This window comes from Lutra lutra, chromosome 14 (genome assembly GCF_902655055.1).
Source record: "Lutra lutra chromosome 14, mLutLut1.2, whole genome shotgun sequence".
Lineage (NCBI taxonomy): Eukaryota > Metazoa > Chordata > Mammalia > Carnivora > Mustelidae > Lutra > Lutra lutra.
This window is the reverse complement of record NC_062291.1, coordinates 14,495,965-14,514,085: the sequence shown is the minus strand read 5'-3', so window position 1 is coordinate 14,514,085 and position 18,121 is coordinate 14,495,965. Positions and strand designations below refer to the sequence as shown.

Here is an 18,121-nt window from a genome sequence, read left to right as displayed (position 1 = left end):
AAAACTTCCAAACTCATTTTATGAGGCCAGTATTACCTTGATCCCAAAACCAGACAAAGACCCCACCAAAAAGGAGAATTACAGACCAATATCCCTGATGAACATGGAGGCAAAAATTCTCACCAAAATACTAATATGATCCAATAGTACATTAAAAGGATTATTCACCATGACCAAGTGGGACTGATTCCTGGGCTGCAAGGTTGGTTCAACATCCGCAAATCAATCAGTGTGATCCAATACATTAATAAAAGAAAGAACAGGAACCATACGATACTCTCAATAGATGCTGAAAAAGCATTTGACAAAGTACAGCATCCCTTCCTCATCAAAACTCTTCAGAGTTTAGGGAGAGAGGGTGCATTCTTCATTATCTTCAAAGCCATCTATGAAAAACTCACAGCGAATATCATTCTCAATGGGGAAAAACTGTCGCGGCCGGCGCGACAAATCGACCAGGGTCGAGAGGGTAAGAGGATGCTGAAAAGAAATTAAGAGACAAAGAGATGGGGGCAGGAGGAGCACCAATGAGGATGTCCAATAGTGCCAATTTTATTCAAGGCAGCAAGGCATTATATAGCTAACAGAAACAATCACAAGAAAGTATCTATTTTTAGCTGATTACTAAAGAGTTTGCAACATGCACAGAAAACCCTTCAAGCTTTCCCATTATCTATTTCCCAAGCACCAGTAGCAGACCCTCTAATGCCAGATGTACTGACTTCAAGGCCACTCAAGACATAGTTTATGCAAGCACAGCACAGTCTTACAGTGGTGTAGTCTATAGCCCTTGCAAGGACAGCAAGGACCAGCCAAGAATTTCTGACCCTGACCAAATCGTCTCTATCTGACTAGCAAATGTGTGGGAAGTCACATAGGCGAGCGTACAACACATAGCACAGACCCTTTCTCAGTGCTACTCGACTTTATCGACCTGAGCCTTTTGTTCGGCTATTCAGCCTTTAAAAGAGGCACAAGTCAGGGCCTGGTTTGGTTCTCGTCTCAAGCCTTACCATGGCCTCCTACAAAAAACTGAAGGCTTTTCCCCTAAGGTCAGGAATATGGCAGGGATGTCCACTATCACCACTGCTATTCAACATAGTACTAGAAGTCCTAGCCTCAGCAATCAGACAACAAAAAGAAATTAAAGGCATCCAAATCAGCAAAGAAGAAGTCAAACTATCACTCTTTGCAGATGATATGATATTTTATGTGGAAACCCAAAATACCACTCCAAAACTGTTAAAACTTGTAAAGGAATTCAGTAAAATTTCAGGATATAAAATCAATGCACAGAAATCAGTTGCATTTCTATATACCAACAAGACAGAAGAAAGAGAAGTTAAAGAGTCAATCCCATTTGCAACTGCACCCAAAACAATAAGATACCTAGGAATAAACCTAACCAAAGAGAGAAAGAATCTGTACTCAGAAAACTATAAAGTACTCATGAAAGAAATTGAGGAAGACACAAAGAAATGGAAAAATGTTCCATGCTGATGGATTGGAAGAACAAAATTGTGAAAATGTCTATGCTACTTAAAGCAACCTACACATTTAATGCAATCCCTATCAAAATCTCATCAATTTTTTTCAAAGAAACGGAACAAATAATCCTAGAATTTATATGGAACCAGAAAAGACCCCGAATAGCCAGAGGAATGTTGAAAAAGAAAGCCAAAGTTGTTGGCATCACAAATCCAGACTTCAAGCTCTATTACAAAGCTGTCATCATCAAGATAGTATGGTACTGGCACAAAAATAGACACATAGGTCAATGGAGAAGAATAAAGAGCCCAGAAATAGACCCTTAACTCTAAGGTCAACTAATCTTCGACGAGGCAGGAAAGAATGTCCAATGGAAAAAGGACAGTCTCTTCAACAAATGGTGTTGGGAAAACTGGACTGCTACATGCAGAAGAATGAAACTGGACCATTTCCTTACACCACACACAAAAATAGACTCAAAATGGATGAAGGACCTCAATGTGAGAAAGGAATCCATCAAAATTCTTGAGGAGAACACAGGCAGCAACCTCTTCGACCTCAGCCGCAACAACATCTTCCTAGGAACATCGCCAATGGCAAGGGAAGCAAGGGCAAAAATGAACTATTGGGACTTCATTGAGTTCAAAAGCTTTTGCACAGCAAAGGAAACAGTCAACAAAACCAAAAGACAACTGACAGAATGGGAGAAGATACTTGCAAACGACATATCAGATAAAGGGCTAGTGTCCAAAATCTATAAAGAACTTAGCAAACTCAACACCCAAAGAACAAATAATCCAACCAAGAAATGGGCAGAAGACATGAACAGACATTTCTGCAAAGAAGACATCCAGATGGCCAACAGACACATGAAAAAGTGCTCCACATCACTCGGCATCAGGGAAATACAAATCAAAACCACAATGAGATACCACCTCACACCAGTCAGAATGGCTAAAATTAACAAGTCAGGAAATGACAAATGCTGGCGAGGATGCGGAGAAAGGGGAATCCTACTACACTGTTGGTGGGAATGCAAGCTGGTGCAACCACTCTGGAAAACAGCATGGAGGTTCCTCAAAGAGTTGAAAACAGAGCTACCCTATGACCCAGCAATCGCACTACTGGGTATTTACCCTAAAGATACAAGTGTAGTGATCTGAAGGGGCATGTGCACCCCAATGTTTATAGCAGCAATGTCCACAATAGCCAAATTATGGAAAGAACCTAGATGTCCATCAACAGATGAATGGATAAAGAAGATGTGGGATAGATATACACAATAGAATACTATGCAGCCATCAAAAGAAATGAAATCTTGCCATTTGCAACAACGTGGATCGAACTAGAGGGTATTATGCTGAGCAAAATAGGTCAAACAGAGAGAGACAATTTTCATATGATCTCCCTGATATGAGGAATTTGAGAGGCAGAGTGGGGGGTAGGGAAGGAAAAAATGAAACAGGATGGGATCGGGAGGGAGACAGACCATAACAGATTCTCAATCTCACAGGGGATTGCTGGGCGTAGGGAGGGTATGGAGAGGGTGGTTGGGTTACGGACACTGGGGAGGGTATGTGCTATGGTGAGTGCTGTAAACTGTGTAAACCTGATGATTCACAGACCTGTACCCCTGGGGCAAACAATACATTATATGTTAATAAAAATAATAAATTAAAAAAAAATTTTTTTTAAAGAATTTTTCATGATAAAATAGAAGAAGGGTTTATATGGAATGGGGTGGTTTTTTTTAAGATTTTATTTATTTATCTGACAGAGATCACAAGTAGGCAGAGAGGCAGGCGGGGGCTGAGCAGAGAGCCCGACGCGGGGCTCGATCCCAGGACCCTGGGATCATGACCTGAACCGAAGGCAGAGGCGTTAACCCACTGAGCCACCCAGGCGCCCCTATGGAATGGGTTTTAAGGCCACATAAATTTGCCAAATACTAGTTTCATGTAATCTAAGGATGCTTCTCTAAGGGAAGATTTGCTACAGCTTGAAATATGCTGATATGAATGCTAAATTCATGTGTGTGTGTGTGTGTGTGTGTGTGTGTGTGTGTGTGTGTGTGTGTCTAAACCAGAACTTAGATCCCATTCCCTCCCTCCATCGAAAGCAAACATCACTGGAAGAGCAACCTGAGAGAGAAGCTCGTGTTCCACGGGACCTAAGGCTCACCTGCCCTCCGGGGTCCGGGCTTCCGTGCCCGCCAGCAAGCACATTCCTGCAGTCCGGGCAAGGGAAGCTGCTGGAAACCAGAGCAGAAAGCAGCAGCCTCTGCTGTAAGCCCCGCTTGCCCTTCCTCCTCTGACCTCCTTTGGCGGTTGGGAAGATTGCCAGCGGTTCCTCCTCAGTTTTGCCAAATGAAAGACTTGGATCAGGGCCCTCTTCCTTCCCGGGAGGAAAATGAATTTCCCTGGGCCTGCACGAATTCATTGTTTTTGCTGATTTTAATTGGTGATTAAGCCCTGAATATCTTGAGAAATTAAGCCAGTTTTGATAGCCGGGATCTACCGGAAGCCCATTTGTCACCGTTCTTCATACTTGGCATGTGTTAAAGTGACATTTCGGATACGTTCCCATCTAATTTCGGTGACTTTTTGTTTGAATTCACACTCAGTGAATGTTAATAGTATGTGGGGGTTCTGTGTACTGAATACATTGACATTTTCTCTCCCGAAGGAAGTACGATGCTGCCGCTCCGTCCCCAGCCCCCACCCCGACCCCTTTTGCTGTGTGTTGGGTGCAGTGAGGACCAGGGATTGTGCACGAACACACAACAGGACTTGTGGCCCTACCCCCTGCTTGGATCTCTCTGCCCTCCTGCAGTTGCTTCCCTCTGCCCAGGAACCAGGAGCCTCCGGGGAAAACTCATTAGGCAGCCTCTTGGACCCAGGGTTTGAAGCGGTCCCTGCAAGCCCCCAGGGCAGAGATAAGCTCTGGGATCAGTTGGGGTCAGCTCCTGAGCACAGCAATAGGCACCCATGGCCCCGGGCCAGTGACACTTCCAGGCAGACAGGCGCCTGCAGCACTAACAGGACCCAGCCCGTCTTGGTGTCATTTGCTTTTCACGCTCGCCCCAGGAACTCGCAGAGCAATGCAGCTAGCCCTCGCCTGCCAGCGTGTCTGCCCGCCTCCGGGCTGGCCCGAGCCTGCTCGGCTCATTGGAGCGTCTGCAGAGAGGAAGCCCACGGCTCACCACAGCCAGAGGTCAGAAGGCTCCTGGGACCACTCGGGCTGGCAATGAACGTGCTTCCCATCAACCTAGCAATGACTGGCCATGGCCTCTTGCAACTCAAAGCCTAGGATTTCAGAGACTTCCAAACAAACGTTCATTGTAACAGATCATGCTTTTTCCCAAGTTGTTTCTTCCCCTGAAAATCCTAAGATATCAGGGAGTATGGCCACACATCCCAAGTGGAAAACCCACCGTGTGCCTTTCCATGGCCACAGGATCGTTATTCTAAAGAGAATGCTTTGGCCAAAGCCCCCTATGGATACTACCAGCAGGAAGCCATGAAAACACCACCAGCTCCTCAGTGGGACAACACAGAGCTGGCCAGGGGAGCAGATCTAAGCGCCAATCAATCCTGGCGCTACACCCACATTTGTGCTTCGTTCTCCCCTCGCTCCTTATCTGGGCTGTGTTGTGCCGTGTCAGAGTCCACCAGTAATCCCGCAACCGTGGTGCACCCCATCAGATGCTCAGGACAGTGAAGCAAGGATCTTACCAAAGATGTAAGCCGTGAATGGCTTCAGTCTCCTGATAATGTCCCCAGAAGTTTAAATAAAGGCTGAGTCTTGGTTTGGTTTCACACGTGGTCCAGCTCCCTCTCTGGCTGGGGCCGGTCTTTCCATCGACTGGGACTTCCACCATGGCTCCCAGGGGCTTCGTCTTCATCTTTCCAGCTCACTTCCCTCCGTGTAACACTAGTGGCTGTTTACTGAGCACAGAACTCGTCTGCGTGCCCCCCGTCACCCTATGTTACACTGCCACATGGGTCACCTGCTGTGATGGCCTCATGATTCATGTTCTTTCAGGAAGTGGCCGGCTATGTGACCATGACTTGTTACGTCTCCCCGAGCACTAGTGCAGCTTAGACGCCAACTCTTTTTTAAAAGATTTTATCTATTTATTTGACAGGGAGAGACACAGCGAGAGAGGGAACACAAGCGGGGGGAGTGGGAGAGGGAGAAGCAGGCTCCCCATTGAACAGGGAGACAGACGCGGGGTTCAACCCCAGGACCTGGGATCATGACCTGAGCCGAAGGCAGCCGCTTAACGACTGAGCCACCCAGGCGCCCTGAGGCCAACCCCTGAGAGAGGAGTTGGACAAAGCCCTTGGTGTGAAATAAAGTACATACAATATCTTGGTGGAAGTTCTTGGTAGACTACGGACCGGGACAGCTTTAAGAACTGTAAGAACAGCTATAAGAACACCACCACTTCCCCTATTCCCTGCTCACACTGAAAAAAATGCTTTGAGCCACCTAATTAAGCTATTTAGAACTTATCTTAGTCCAAGTCAAAAAGATAGAGAAGAAATTGACTAACTCAACAGAACATACTATAAACCCTCTGGCAAAAAGAGACCAAGCATTCCAGACTGTAGGCACCTGACACTTTCTCAGAACATGCTGATACTCCTCGTAAGCGATTATACTTGTTGCTAATACACAGTTTATTTGTCACTAACCAGATCTTTCCCAGGTACCAGCCCGGGACAGGCCACAGCACTCTCAGACAACGATCCACAAAGAGCGGTCTTTAGAAAGAAGGAGAGAGAAAGTCATTCAGGTTCTTCCAGATTCTGGGTCTGCTTTAGTGCTTGGTGCGTCCCAGGTCCTCTGGGCTGGTGGGGGACAGGGGCAGTGGAGCATGTGAAGGGCTCTGGCAAGTAAGCTCGCAGTTCAGGTACCTGAATGTACCCCCGACATTCTCCAATCCAGTGTCAGTTGCCTTCATGTTCTTCTGGACACTCTGTGTGTTGAGAGTCGGAAGTCATTAAGGCAGACTCTAACAGCCATTTCTATTTTTAGTTCTTCAGTTGTCATTAGGACACAAATTTCTATGTCCAGATGTTAAAGGCCCTCCTCAGATAACAGCTTACTCGTTGTCTTCCAAATTGATTTAACAACAAAAACTGGGTCACCAAGGGCTTCTGGTTTCATCTTCAACAAGCAAAGAGCTTTGGAGTCAAGTCACCACTCCCATCCTTACAACTACAAAAGGCTGGACAAACTTTGCAAAACATGACTTCTTTTTGGAGCCATCAGAGGACTGGGGCCAACAGAGCCAACCGCCACTCCCCAAATTTGGAGAGTCCATAGTCACAGCTGGGATCTGCTGACACGGGGTCGAAGCCACTGAAACTAAAACACTTACTAAAAACACTTACACCGTAACTTAGATGGACTATCGTGAAGGGGAGAGGGGCAGGCAGGAGTAAAAAATCCTCATAAAAATTTGGACTCCCCCCAAATTTATCTAGTAATAACCTACTGTTGACCAGAAGTCCTATCAGTAACAAACAACTGATGAACACATATTTTGTCTATGTATTATATACTGTATTCTTAGAATAAAGCTGGAAAAAAAAGTATTAGGAAAATCATAGAAGTACATTTATAGTAATTGACTGAAAAAAAAAAAAAATCCACGGAACCTGCTCAGTCCAAACCCCTATTTTCAAGGGTCAACTGTGTTATCAATTATACTTTAAATGTGACAGGTCTAAATACACCAATTAAAAAGACAGAGATTGTCAGAGTAGATTAAAAACAGGAAGCTTGTTATCTGCTATATATTCTGTCTATAGGAAACCCACTTTGTAAAGATCTAGAGAGATTAAAAATAAAGGGGTGGAGAAAGATAGATGCCATGCTGAACACTCATCAGAAGAAAGCTGGGGTCGTTTATTTTAACTTCAGACAAAGCAGACTCCACAACAAGGAATATTAAGAATAGAGGACAGAGCGATAAAGGGGTCAATCGTCCAAGAAAACACAGCAACTTTAATGTATATGCATCTAACAAGAGAGCGTCACAACACACGAGCTTCTAGGCCACCATGGGGCTGGGAGGGGACTCTGGGCCTGTCCCTCCTGGGTGTCTGAGCCTTCCCTTGTCCTCACCTGGGATGCCATTTTGGCCCCTCAAGCCACTCCCTAGACATCCTTCAACACAGGAACCGGGACACAGGAGTTAGCATAGGCCTCTGAATTTGGACCATCTACTCCTTTAACTTTGAAAAACATGGGAGTCCATCTATCTCATCAATCTCTGCCTTCAAATCTTTAGCAAACCTGTCCCAAGAATTCTCAAGAGACTCTCAAATCTTGGCACTCACCAACCATGAGGCATTGATGGAATAATGAATGACTGAGTACTATTCCTGCCGATTGGATGTCACACGTATGATGTGAATGGTAAACCAGAAAATCTCAAGGGCATCTCTAATCCTGTCGCATGCATTTTCTCAACTGCTAGATGCTCAACGACACTAGTGCCAGGCCAACACTAGAGAACACAAAGGATTTCCCACACGTGCAACACACACATTAGCTCTTGTGATAAACCCTCCCTGTCTTCACCAATGGTAAGTTATGGCCACCTGCACTGTCCTTCTGCCACTCTCCCCACGATCCTGACCTTCTTGTTCCCTCCTTCCAGTTTCCTGCAACCTCCCTTCACTAAGTGGGTCACTCACAGACCATACCCATCTCTGACCTCAGCGGGCTGGAGTCTGGATCTAGCAGGTTGTTTAATTTTCTTTTGACTTCTACTGAACCAGCAGACAGAGGAGAAGTTTAAGGTCCTGATAAGCAGAATATCAAGTCTGGATTTGTTCAAGTTAAGTTTCCTGACCAGAGGGAGCGGGAAAAAAAAAAAAAAAAAAAAAAAAAGATTGTCAGCATCAGCGTCCAACTCCTGGTTTTGGCTTAGGTTGGGATATCGGGGTCATGAGATCAAGTCCTACATTGGCACCCACGCTCAGTGGGGAGTCTGTTCAAGATTCTCTCTCCCTCCACCCCTCCCCGCTACACACTCTTTCTCTAAAATAATCTTAAAAAAAAAAGAAGAAAGAATATCAGCATCCAAGGGATCCAAGTAGCATATTCTATACCTTAGTTATGCCAATACCTGGTTGACTTTTTTTTTTTAAAGATTTTATTTATTTGACAGAGAGATAGAGATCACAAGTAGGCAGAGAAGCAGGCAGAGAGAGAGGGGGAAGCAGGCTCCCCGCTGAACAAAGAGCCTGATGCAGGGGCTCGATCCCAGGACCCTGAGATCATGACCTGAGCCGAAGGCAGAAGCTTAACCCACTGAGCCACCCAGGCGCCCCTCCTGGTTGATTGTCTGTATAATGAAGGTCAAATGAAAGCCAACAGGGATCCTCATTTTATCTTATAAAGTTTATGAGCTATTGATCCCATTTATCAGGTATTTGGGATCCAAATAAACCATTTAGCAGTTAAGAAATTAGTCTCTCAGCTTGTGACATGGATTTCCTATGATGCGGTTCATAGTAAGAGGCGTCCCGCTTGGCTTTACCAGGGTAAGCGCCGATTCTCTCACTGCTGACCCTGACCCTATAGAATTTATGAACACTCAACAGCATTTGGGGGAGCACAGGGTGCTGGAGAGAAGGTGGAAACTGGAACTCCAATCAGTCCCCTCCTGCAAGATGGGGTAATAACTTCTAACCTCATGGTTTTTGTTGGGGTTAACAAGATAACACACGTAAAATGTCCTCCTCGTAAAGAGCCGAACAAAGGAGCCACCGTCCAGGGCTTCGTCTTAGTAAATGGAAGGACAAAAACGTGCACGTCCGCAACCAGACAGGCATTATCAAGTGGACTATGATTCTCTAGAACAGGAGATTTCTCTGTCCTTCCTGGATCTGCAGATAGGGGAGCCATGGGATACGTCCATTCATGAACCAGGGCAGTCAGGCATGAAGTTTTTTAGTACATAGGTAGGATACAAACCTGTGGTCGTCATTTTTTTTTTTTTTAACTACTTGATTCAGGAAGAAAAGATCCAATTTTTAACATGTCCCAATACTTCATTTTCATTCCTCAAGTTTCCTTCCCCTTTGATGCGCCGCACCTGCTTGACAGTCAAGGTCGGGGGAAAGGCTGTACCAGCGAAAGACCCATCCCAGAATTCTGGTCAACAGGCCTCCCCAGAGGCCATCCTGCGTTCTGACGGAGACATACGTCCAGAGTCCCACGCAGGAAACCTCACCAGCTTGACATCTCTAGCCAACAGCTCAAATTTAACTCACCTTCCATTCTGTCTATGTATGTTTGCAAAGACACTCGTACGCTTTCAGAAACCTTAAGGGGATAGAAACAGAATTGCCACAGGCCCTGTCTCAGAATAAACCCTAGATCCAAAACGCAGCATTTTACCTCTGCTTTAATGACTCTGTCGATGACTTCCAGGAAGGATGTGAACACATTAGAAATAACAGCCATCTATTTTAAGTATCAGGTTTTATTAAAAAGTGCATTTTGATTAATTTATGATCTAGGTAAGCCGTTAAGATATCAGTGTACTCTCTGGAATAATAACTTTACAAATATTTAAAACAAACAAAATTTTAAAAGCCTTTTTTATTTCCTTCACCATTATTGTTTTACAATACAAATATCACCTTGTGAATTCACAAAAAAACCCTACGGAAGATAATTCTGCCGCGTAAAATACAGAATGGATATATATACTTCTTCATTCTTAAAAAACTATTTTGTTCTCCACATTGGCAAGTATAGAAGAGAATACTTCCCCAAACATACTCATGTTGGGAGTAAAACTTCGAGTTACATGCAGTTTCTGCACAAATATATTTTAAAGAAATAGATCTCTGTTTTGTTGTTCACCAACAAAATTGTCATAAGAGTACGGATAACTAATTTAGAGCTTTCAAGTTTTAGTTAAGTGATCATTTTCAAAACTCTCTTTTTAAAAACAAAGTTTTCATGGCTGTTTTCATTGTATAGTTAAAATCGAACTACCAAATAGATGATAAAATAATTTAAGTGGTATATGTGTCATTGCCACCTGCTCACAATATGGGAACAGGCTCTGACTTTCTAATTAACTCCCCCATCCTCTAATTCATAGCGATTTAAAAACCATAAGCAGTCTTCTGATTTAATTTAGCTATAAATGCAAAATTTAGTAGTGTATACATACATTTATATTTCCATGGAATATTTTATTTTAAATAAAAACATTTAAGATTGCCTACTGACCATACAATCAAGACAAGAAAGGCACTATAAACATAGACAAATTTCTCTCCCAAGAAGCATTTTTAAATTTTAACTCTCTTCTCTCTGACATGTAAAAATCTTTAAATTTGGTTTTCATAACATTATTTTGAAAAATAAAGTTAGGAAATACTTAGAAAATCACTTTATAACAGAATCTTTTTTTTTTTTTTTTTGCACTTTTTGACACACTCTCTCTGCTGATTTTTACAAAACCCAAAGTTACCGAACCTTTCTGTGTCTGTCATTTTTATTTGAATATCGGTGCAACAGGTAGAAAGATTTCAGAATCGAACCCCATTCAGGTACTTAGAAACCTTCATAGAGACATTTGCTAGAAAATGGCTTACAGCCCAATCTTTGGGGCAAGAGATATGAAAAGTATGTTTTCCCAAGAAAATAATACGCTTTATTTCCAGATGTGCCTGGAAAGACCAGAACTGATGATATAAAAGCTTACATTTATGCTGTTGCATCATATACAAAGGAACATGGTGGTCGCAGGTTATGGAAATCCCAAACTTATGAACAGGAAAATGTGTACAGTGCATGATAGGTTAGATTTTCTTTATTGTTGTCCAACGCAGGTCCTTTGGAGAGAAAAAAAGATCACAGTGCTGACCAGGTAACTCAATAGGTTAAGTCAAGGGAACTGCTGAAGGAGAACGGGGTCAGGGAGGTGTGTTCATGGCATCTTCTCTTGTGCAGTTCTAGCACTTCAGACAGCTCCTCGCTTGCCCGCCTCGTGCGCCGTTACGTGTCGCTCACCAAGCGGCTGTACTTGACTTGCCTGCCGAGGTGGACGACTGGCCAGGGGAAGGGCCAATGGTACGAGCGAGGCACGATTCCTTGGACATTCTTTTCAAAGTACTGGAACGGCCTGTACCACCACACCCTAGCCAGCAGGTTCATCTGGGTGGCTTCTTTTAGCACCTGGGAGAAGGACAGGAAACCTAAGTCAGGGGGCACACGCCACTGCCCCAGCCCCAAGAGGAACACGCATGCTCCTAACCACCCTCCACCTGGAGTCTGGATGGTCCCTTTTCAGGTCGCAAAGGACCCCAGAGACTCCCCACGTGCCTGGTGACACACACATGTTGTCACATGCACTCTGCTAACTGGGCCCCAGCCCAGCAGGAGAACTACGCCAATTCTGCGAGCGCATGGACAACACGAGCCTCACGCCATCTCGCAGCCATCAGTGTATCCTCCAGTCAGGGTTTCGGTGACTTCCCTGCAATGGACGTTCTGTACTCAGTTGGCGGGGGGATGGAGACTGGGTGGGCACAGCTGAGACATTTGTCTGGGTTGGGGAGAAGACGGGGCATAGTGCTGGATGGACGCCATGTCTGTGGTGCTGCACCCACACCTTCCCTGGTCACTTTTTATTCTCCAGTGGGCCGGCATCATGAAGGACAACCCCACCTGAGATGCCGACCCCTCGGAGAGAAATCAACGCTTGTCTGTAAATGGTATGTGCACCACTGGGCCTGGGAGGTGGGCAGGGAGGCTGAGACCCTGTGAGAAGAGGACACTCACTTGCTGATTGGCCATCGTGTGGTACCACCAGAAGAGTCTCGTGGTGATGTAGTAGGCCACCACCACGTCCACAGTGTAGTGGTCGTGCGCCAAGAGGATGCAGAAGATCCCAACCACGCTGAGAAGCCAGCAGATCCAGTGGTACCACCAGAGTCGTCGCGGGGAGTCTGCGAAGACAAGACATTCACGGTGGCCCCGTTGTCCCAGCGCCGCTAAGGGCACCCACCCCACTACCCAGCAACGTGGACCTCTCCTTTCGGAAACACGTCATGTGGCAGCAAATCTAAGGGCTTTTGCTTCTCTGTAACCAAGGTAAGAATGGCAGCCACGTATTTCATGATTTGATCAGACTGTAATTTCTGTCAGGTTAGCACTTGCTTGTATTATCATAAATACAGCTTCAAAGGACAAAAGACAGGACGATACATCATGTTCTATCCAAAAAGAAAGAAAGAAAGAAAGAAAGAAAGAAAAAAGAGCCCACCGACATTTAAGTCAATTTACTTGTGAATAATTTGGAATTAACGCTCTCAACAAAAATCAATACCAGTGGTCCGGAGACCCTTATATGGGGACTTATATGGGGGCAGTCATGATTGACAGAACTGTCTTATCTGCTTTCCAAGCTCTGGGACCATCCCCTAACCTGGAGGTCTTTGAGATTTCCATTTCTCAAATGGGAATAAGAAAGGATCCAGATGCCTGGGGATTTGGGTCCAAGTGCCTTCAAGGCAGGGCAGGGTCAAATAAATACCTGTCCAAACCCCGATTTGGAAGCCCCCTAGCGGAAGCATCAATATCTCTGCAAGCGCAGGCCTTCCAGCCTTGTATTCTCGAAGCATGGGCTGAAGAGGGTCTGACGTTTTATGCACGAACATCTGCATGTGATCCATCCTCCCCACCCCAGGGGGAGAAAGTTCACATTTACTGGATTCGTATGGGGTCCACGAACTAGTCCTCCGTTTAACCACTATTTACCAAGCATCTTCTATGTGCTTGGGAGGGGAGATGCTCTAGCTACTGAGATGAACGAACAAAACAGGCAAAGAACTTGCCCCGTGGGCAGATCCCTTCCCAGTATGGAGGAGAAATGATACAAATCAATTACAGTAAATAAGTAAAGTATACACTATGTCAGAAGATGTGAAATGCCAAGAAAAAATTAAAAAGCTAAACAGGAGAAGCAGGATCAGAAGCAGAGAAGGGGAAGGGAGGTTTGCGGCTTTAAAGGGAGTGGCTGGGCAGGGGAGGGGGCTCTATAGTCCAGTCCCAGAAGAATCTGTATTTGCACCCTAACAACACAACAATTCCTCACGCAACTCTGCTGGAGTCTGTATATGCTGCTTATCTTCATTCCTACCACCTCTCCTCTCCCTCAGCCAGAGAGTGGCTACCAGTAGTTCATTCAAAAGTTGAGGAAACCAAGCCTTAGAGAGGTCAAAGGTGGGCCCCATGGTCACAGAGCTCATGATAGCACCAGGACTCAAAATCCGTGATTGTGACCCCAGTTTTCCCAGTCTCCCTATGTAGCACCCTGGGTTTCCTTCAAGGATAAGGCTTAGCCTCTACTGCAGTACAACCAGCACGGGGCAGGAGCGCTTCCCCAAGTGCTTACACCAGGCCTGCCGGCCCCCACTTCCATGGCCAGCTCACCCCAGCACAAGGGCAAGATGGCGCCTTGAGGGTTCCAAACAGAAGCTGTGAGAATTGGTCACATGCCAAGAGTAAGCAGAAGAACACCTACGTTCCCTCTCCCAGTGCCCTGAAGCACATCTCCTCTTCTCCTGTCTTCCCTATCTCAGTTTAAGACCAAAGCTGGCCTAGGGCACCTGGGTGGCTCAGCTGGAGAAGAGTCTGCCTTCGGCTCAGGTCACAATTCCAGGTCCTGGGATCCATGTCAGGTTCCTTGCTGGGAGGTGGAGCCTGCTTCTCCCTCTGCCCCTCTGCCTGCTCCTCCCCCTGCTTGTGTGTTCTCTCTCTCTCTCTCTAATGAATAAATAAAATCTTAAAAAAAAAAAAAAAAAAAAAGACCCAAACTGGGCTCTCAAGCCTTGCTTCTTCAGTGGTCTCCCATGCTCCTATCCAACCTTGCTCTATGCGGGCTCTCCACTGACCTTTCTCCATTCCCTCCACATCTCACCAATGCCAACACCAATGGGGCTCAGGACACCCCACGTCTTCCCTGGATTACGGCAGCAGCCAGTGACCCACTCCCGCCCTGCTCTCCAGCCCGGCCCCCTCCACCCACCCTGCACCCGTCCCAGCAGGGGATCCTCCTTCTCTGAGGGAGAAACGGGACGGCATGGCCACTGTGTGTGAGAGAACCAAAGTTCAGACTCCTTCTCGGGGTTCAAGGTGCACTCCATGATCTGCTTCCTACTGATCGGTTCATCTGTGGCTTCTCACTACTACCACCGCTCTGAATTCCAACCACACCCAATGCTCTGAACGGTGCCATGCGCTCACTCCCAAGACACGTCCAGACTGCAATGCGTGCGTCCCTCCTCCGAGGTCTGGCAGCCCGGGTCTCCTCATTGTTCTTCACGGAAACTGTCTAATGCTCATTGAGAGACGGTTTTTTAACAGTAAAATATTGAGAACACCTGCAGTTTCTACAAGGAGAAAAATAAACAGCCCATGGTTCGTTACGATGAGCCAGAGCCTCATGTCCCACCTACATCACCAGAGTCAAGACAAGTGGAGAAAAACCAGAGAGAACATAATACCATCAAGCAGATGTGACAAACCATCAAACCATGACACGCAAGCACCAAAACATGACGGAAACGACAGAGGAAAACAGGAGGGGAAGGAATGAGAGACCTTCATCACCTAGTTACCTTCTATTGGCTTTTTAATGGGTTAAACGAAACCGAAACGGCAAATGCCACTGTTTATTAAGTCTGAGCAGTGGATGGGGGCATATTTAGTATTATTTTTTCTATGTCTCATAATAAAACATTTTAAGTACATTTTTTAAAGGGAATTTCTCATTCAGTGCCTGCCTCAGTTAGTGTCCCGAGCCCACGGCTTCTATGAGGAACGTCACTGTGCCCCTTCCGTCCCTGCGCTTAGTGGGGAGCCAGGAGCTTGAGAACGTCCAACCCGGCCCAACACGGGCTGCCTGTGGTCCCAGGAAGATGTCCTTCTGGCTCCTTCCAGCGGCTCGAATGCACCCCCAATGCTACTCCGACACCTGAGGGAACAAGTCACCCCCTCCACACACACACAGGTCACTCTGGGGGCCACTGTGGGGACACCAGGGCCTGGCCTCCCACAGGAGAGTCCAAAGACACCAGGGGCGATGGCAGGGGTCATGACTTACACTCTTTGATAAATAAGTAGGTGAGCGTGAGCATGACGGTGTGCCCGCTGTACAGGTAGTCCCCACACATGTTGTGGGAGCCGGTGATGGAGAGGCCACCGCCGGCGATGAGCTTCATGATTCTCCGCAGCTGCGCTTCCCAGTCTCCAAAAAGCTGGTGGGAGAAGAGAAAACAAGACTCGTTACTGGTCTTCATGGAAGCGTGCCACGATGGCTACTGTCAGGAATTGGCTTTGTGACACGGTGATTTCTAGTCAGAAATACGGATGTGGTCTCTGACTTTGTTCTCCTGGCACAACCTTGGGAATTTCCTGACATCAAGGTGTCTTTCTTCGGTGACTCCCCAAAAGCCGCTTTCTGCACATCAGCGTGCACGTCAATGGGGTGACTCCAAGCCTCCAAGAAGGGGGGCTGGATGCCAGGAGAGACGACCAGACCCCCAGGGGGCTGGACCTCTGAGGAGCGGGGAGGGCCTAGAGGCGGAGGTGGTCACCCGTGGCCAACGGCCTCATCCACCCGGCTTACAGAATGAAGCCTGAGCAAAAACCCAGAAGATGACGGTTCAGAGAATTTCCAGGTTGGTGAAAAGTCAAGACACAGGGCTCTGGGGGGCGGTGCATCCGGACAGAGTGCAGAAGCGCTGAACCCTACCCACACACCTCGCCAGAGCATCCTAAGTCACATCCTCTTTGAACACACTGGAAATCTGGTAAGTTAACATGTTCTCCTGAGTCCTGTGAGCAACGTTTAGCAAGTTAATCAAACTGGAGGACAGGGTCCCCTGGAACCTCCAATGTATAGCTGGGGGGTCAGAAGCCCTAGGGACAGCCCAGACTCGGGACGGGTGTCTGAAGCAGGAGGCGGGGACAGTCAGTGTGACACAGAGCCCTGAGCCTCTGGGACCCGATGCTAACCCCGGGGAGGCCGCTTCAGCGTTCATTCCCTCACCTGTGGTCACAGAAGTGCCCGGTGTGGGTGCTGAGCACAGAGGAGATGCCCAGGAGCGCCCTGCCGTCAGGAGCTCACGCCGAGGGACACAAGAACCCCCGTGAAGTCTGCTGCTCAACGTCCGCCGTTCCCCAGACAGACTCAGGAGGGGTACGGGCCTTGTGATGAAGCAAGTGGCTTCAGAACATTCCTTAGAAACTGCTAGCACTTTCTACAACACGTTTCAGCAGACGCTAACCCAACTTTCAAAATCACACTGACAGAGGGAGAGTCACTGACGGATACACTACCAAAAACATCTGGGAAAACTTCCGGTACTTGGCTTGGGGACAACTGTTCCGCTCACTTAGCGAGAGCGCTGGAGACTGGAGCCCTCATGTGCAAGAAGACTTTGGTTTACGACACTCGGTGGCCCAATGGAGACAAGGGACTGAGGAGGACGTGCCTTCAGTCTTCTCGCGTAACGTGGGTAGAACTGCACGTTCTTCCCTTTCCGTGAGAGTGAGAAGAGTCCATACATAACCCACCCGTCTCCGGCACACGTCTGGGCCGCACACGGGAGTTGTCAGTGGCTTCAATGACTCACTCACTGCAATTTTTATTTGCTCTGTCGAATGAAATGTGTGCCTGCCTGTATTTTATGCTTGTCAGCACACTTTTTAAAAGTCCGGTTAGTTGCTCAATTTAATAATCACCATGATCCTTTCCAGCATCTCACTGATGGTATTCCAGGCTTTGGGAAATACTGTTTTACTACAATTTCCCTTTAACAACAGGAATCCGGATTTCGAGTTAGGACGGCAGGTCGAACACACCACACAGAAGAAATGGATTTCCACATCCAGAAGGTCAGTGAACGTGTAGCTTGACAGCAGCAAACAGACCCACTGCAGGAGACCCTAACGCCTCCAGACGTTAAAAACAAGCTTCAAGCAAGCACCAGGAGTCAGGCTTTTTCCAAAACAATACTGGAGAACAGAAGGCTCTGGAAGAATGCCCCCAAATTCTGGGGGACAATGATTTCCAACTTAGAATCCTATACCCAGCCATATTATTAACTGGCCCTACAGTGAAGGATAAATCAAAGCCATTTGTGCACACACAAGATTTCACAATATCTACCACCTACGGACTCTTGTTTTCAGGGAATTACAAAGATACGCTCCGTAAAGCAAAGGAGTAAATGCAGAAAAAAGAAGAGACAGGACCCGCTGGAACGCCAGTGAGGGGAGAGCCAAGGGGCTGTGAGCAGGGACAGCACAGGGGGCGGGTCGGGAGGTGGGACCGTCGTCCTCGGGGAGGCGACACCAACAGAGTGTTGTCGACCCCTGCCTCTGACAGCCCTGAATGAGGAGCCCCCACGTGGCAATGACTGTGCACACAGACCATTAAGAAAACAAGAAGCAAGTAACACTACAGGGAACAGAAAATGGGCAGAAAAGTAATTACAGGACCCGCATGAGTAGCCAACAAAGAGCATTTACACACGAATAGTGCAAGCACCGAGCTAGTATGGAGCTAAATTGGAAGAGA

General features: G+C 46.8%; 1 protein-coding gene across 15 annotated transcripts in view; it reads right to left on the bottom strand.

Annotated features, from left to right (window-relative positions):
• Positions 1 to 9,979: 9,979 nt before the first annotated feature.
• Positions 9,980 to 18,121, bottom strand: part of SGMS1 (sphingomyelin synthase 1) — a 269,326-nt gene continuing 261,184 nt past the window's right edge. For all 15 annotated transcript variants that reach the window (XM_047703349.1, XM_047703354.1, XM_047703351.1 and 12 more), the window contains 3 exons: positions 15,641 to 15,794; positions 12,316 to 12,482; positions 9,980 to 11,709 (listed from right to left, as the gene is read on the bottom strand). In XM_047703349.1, coding sequence (XP_047559305.1) covers positions 11,530 to 11,709; positions 12,316 to 12,482; positions 15,641 to 15,794 — 501 coding nt within the window. In that variant the 3' untranslated portion in view covers positions 9,980 to 11,529. The remainder of the gene's footprint in view (positions 11,710 to 12,315; positions 12,483 to 15,640; positions 15,795 to 18,121) is intronic.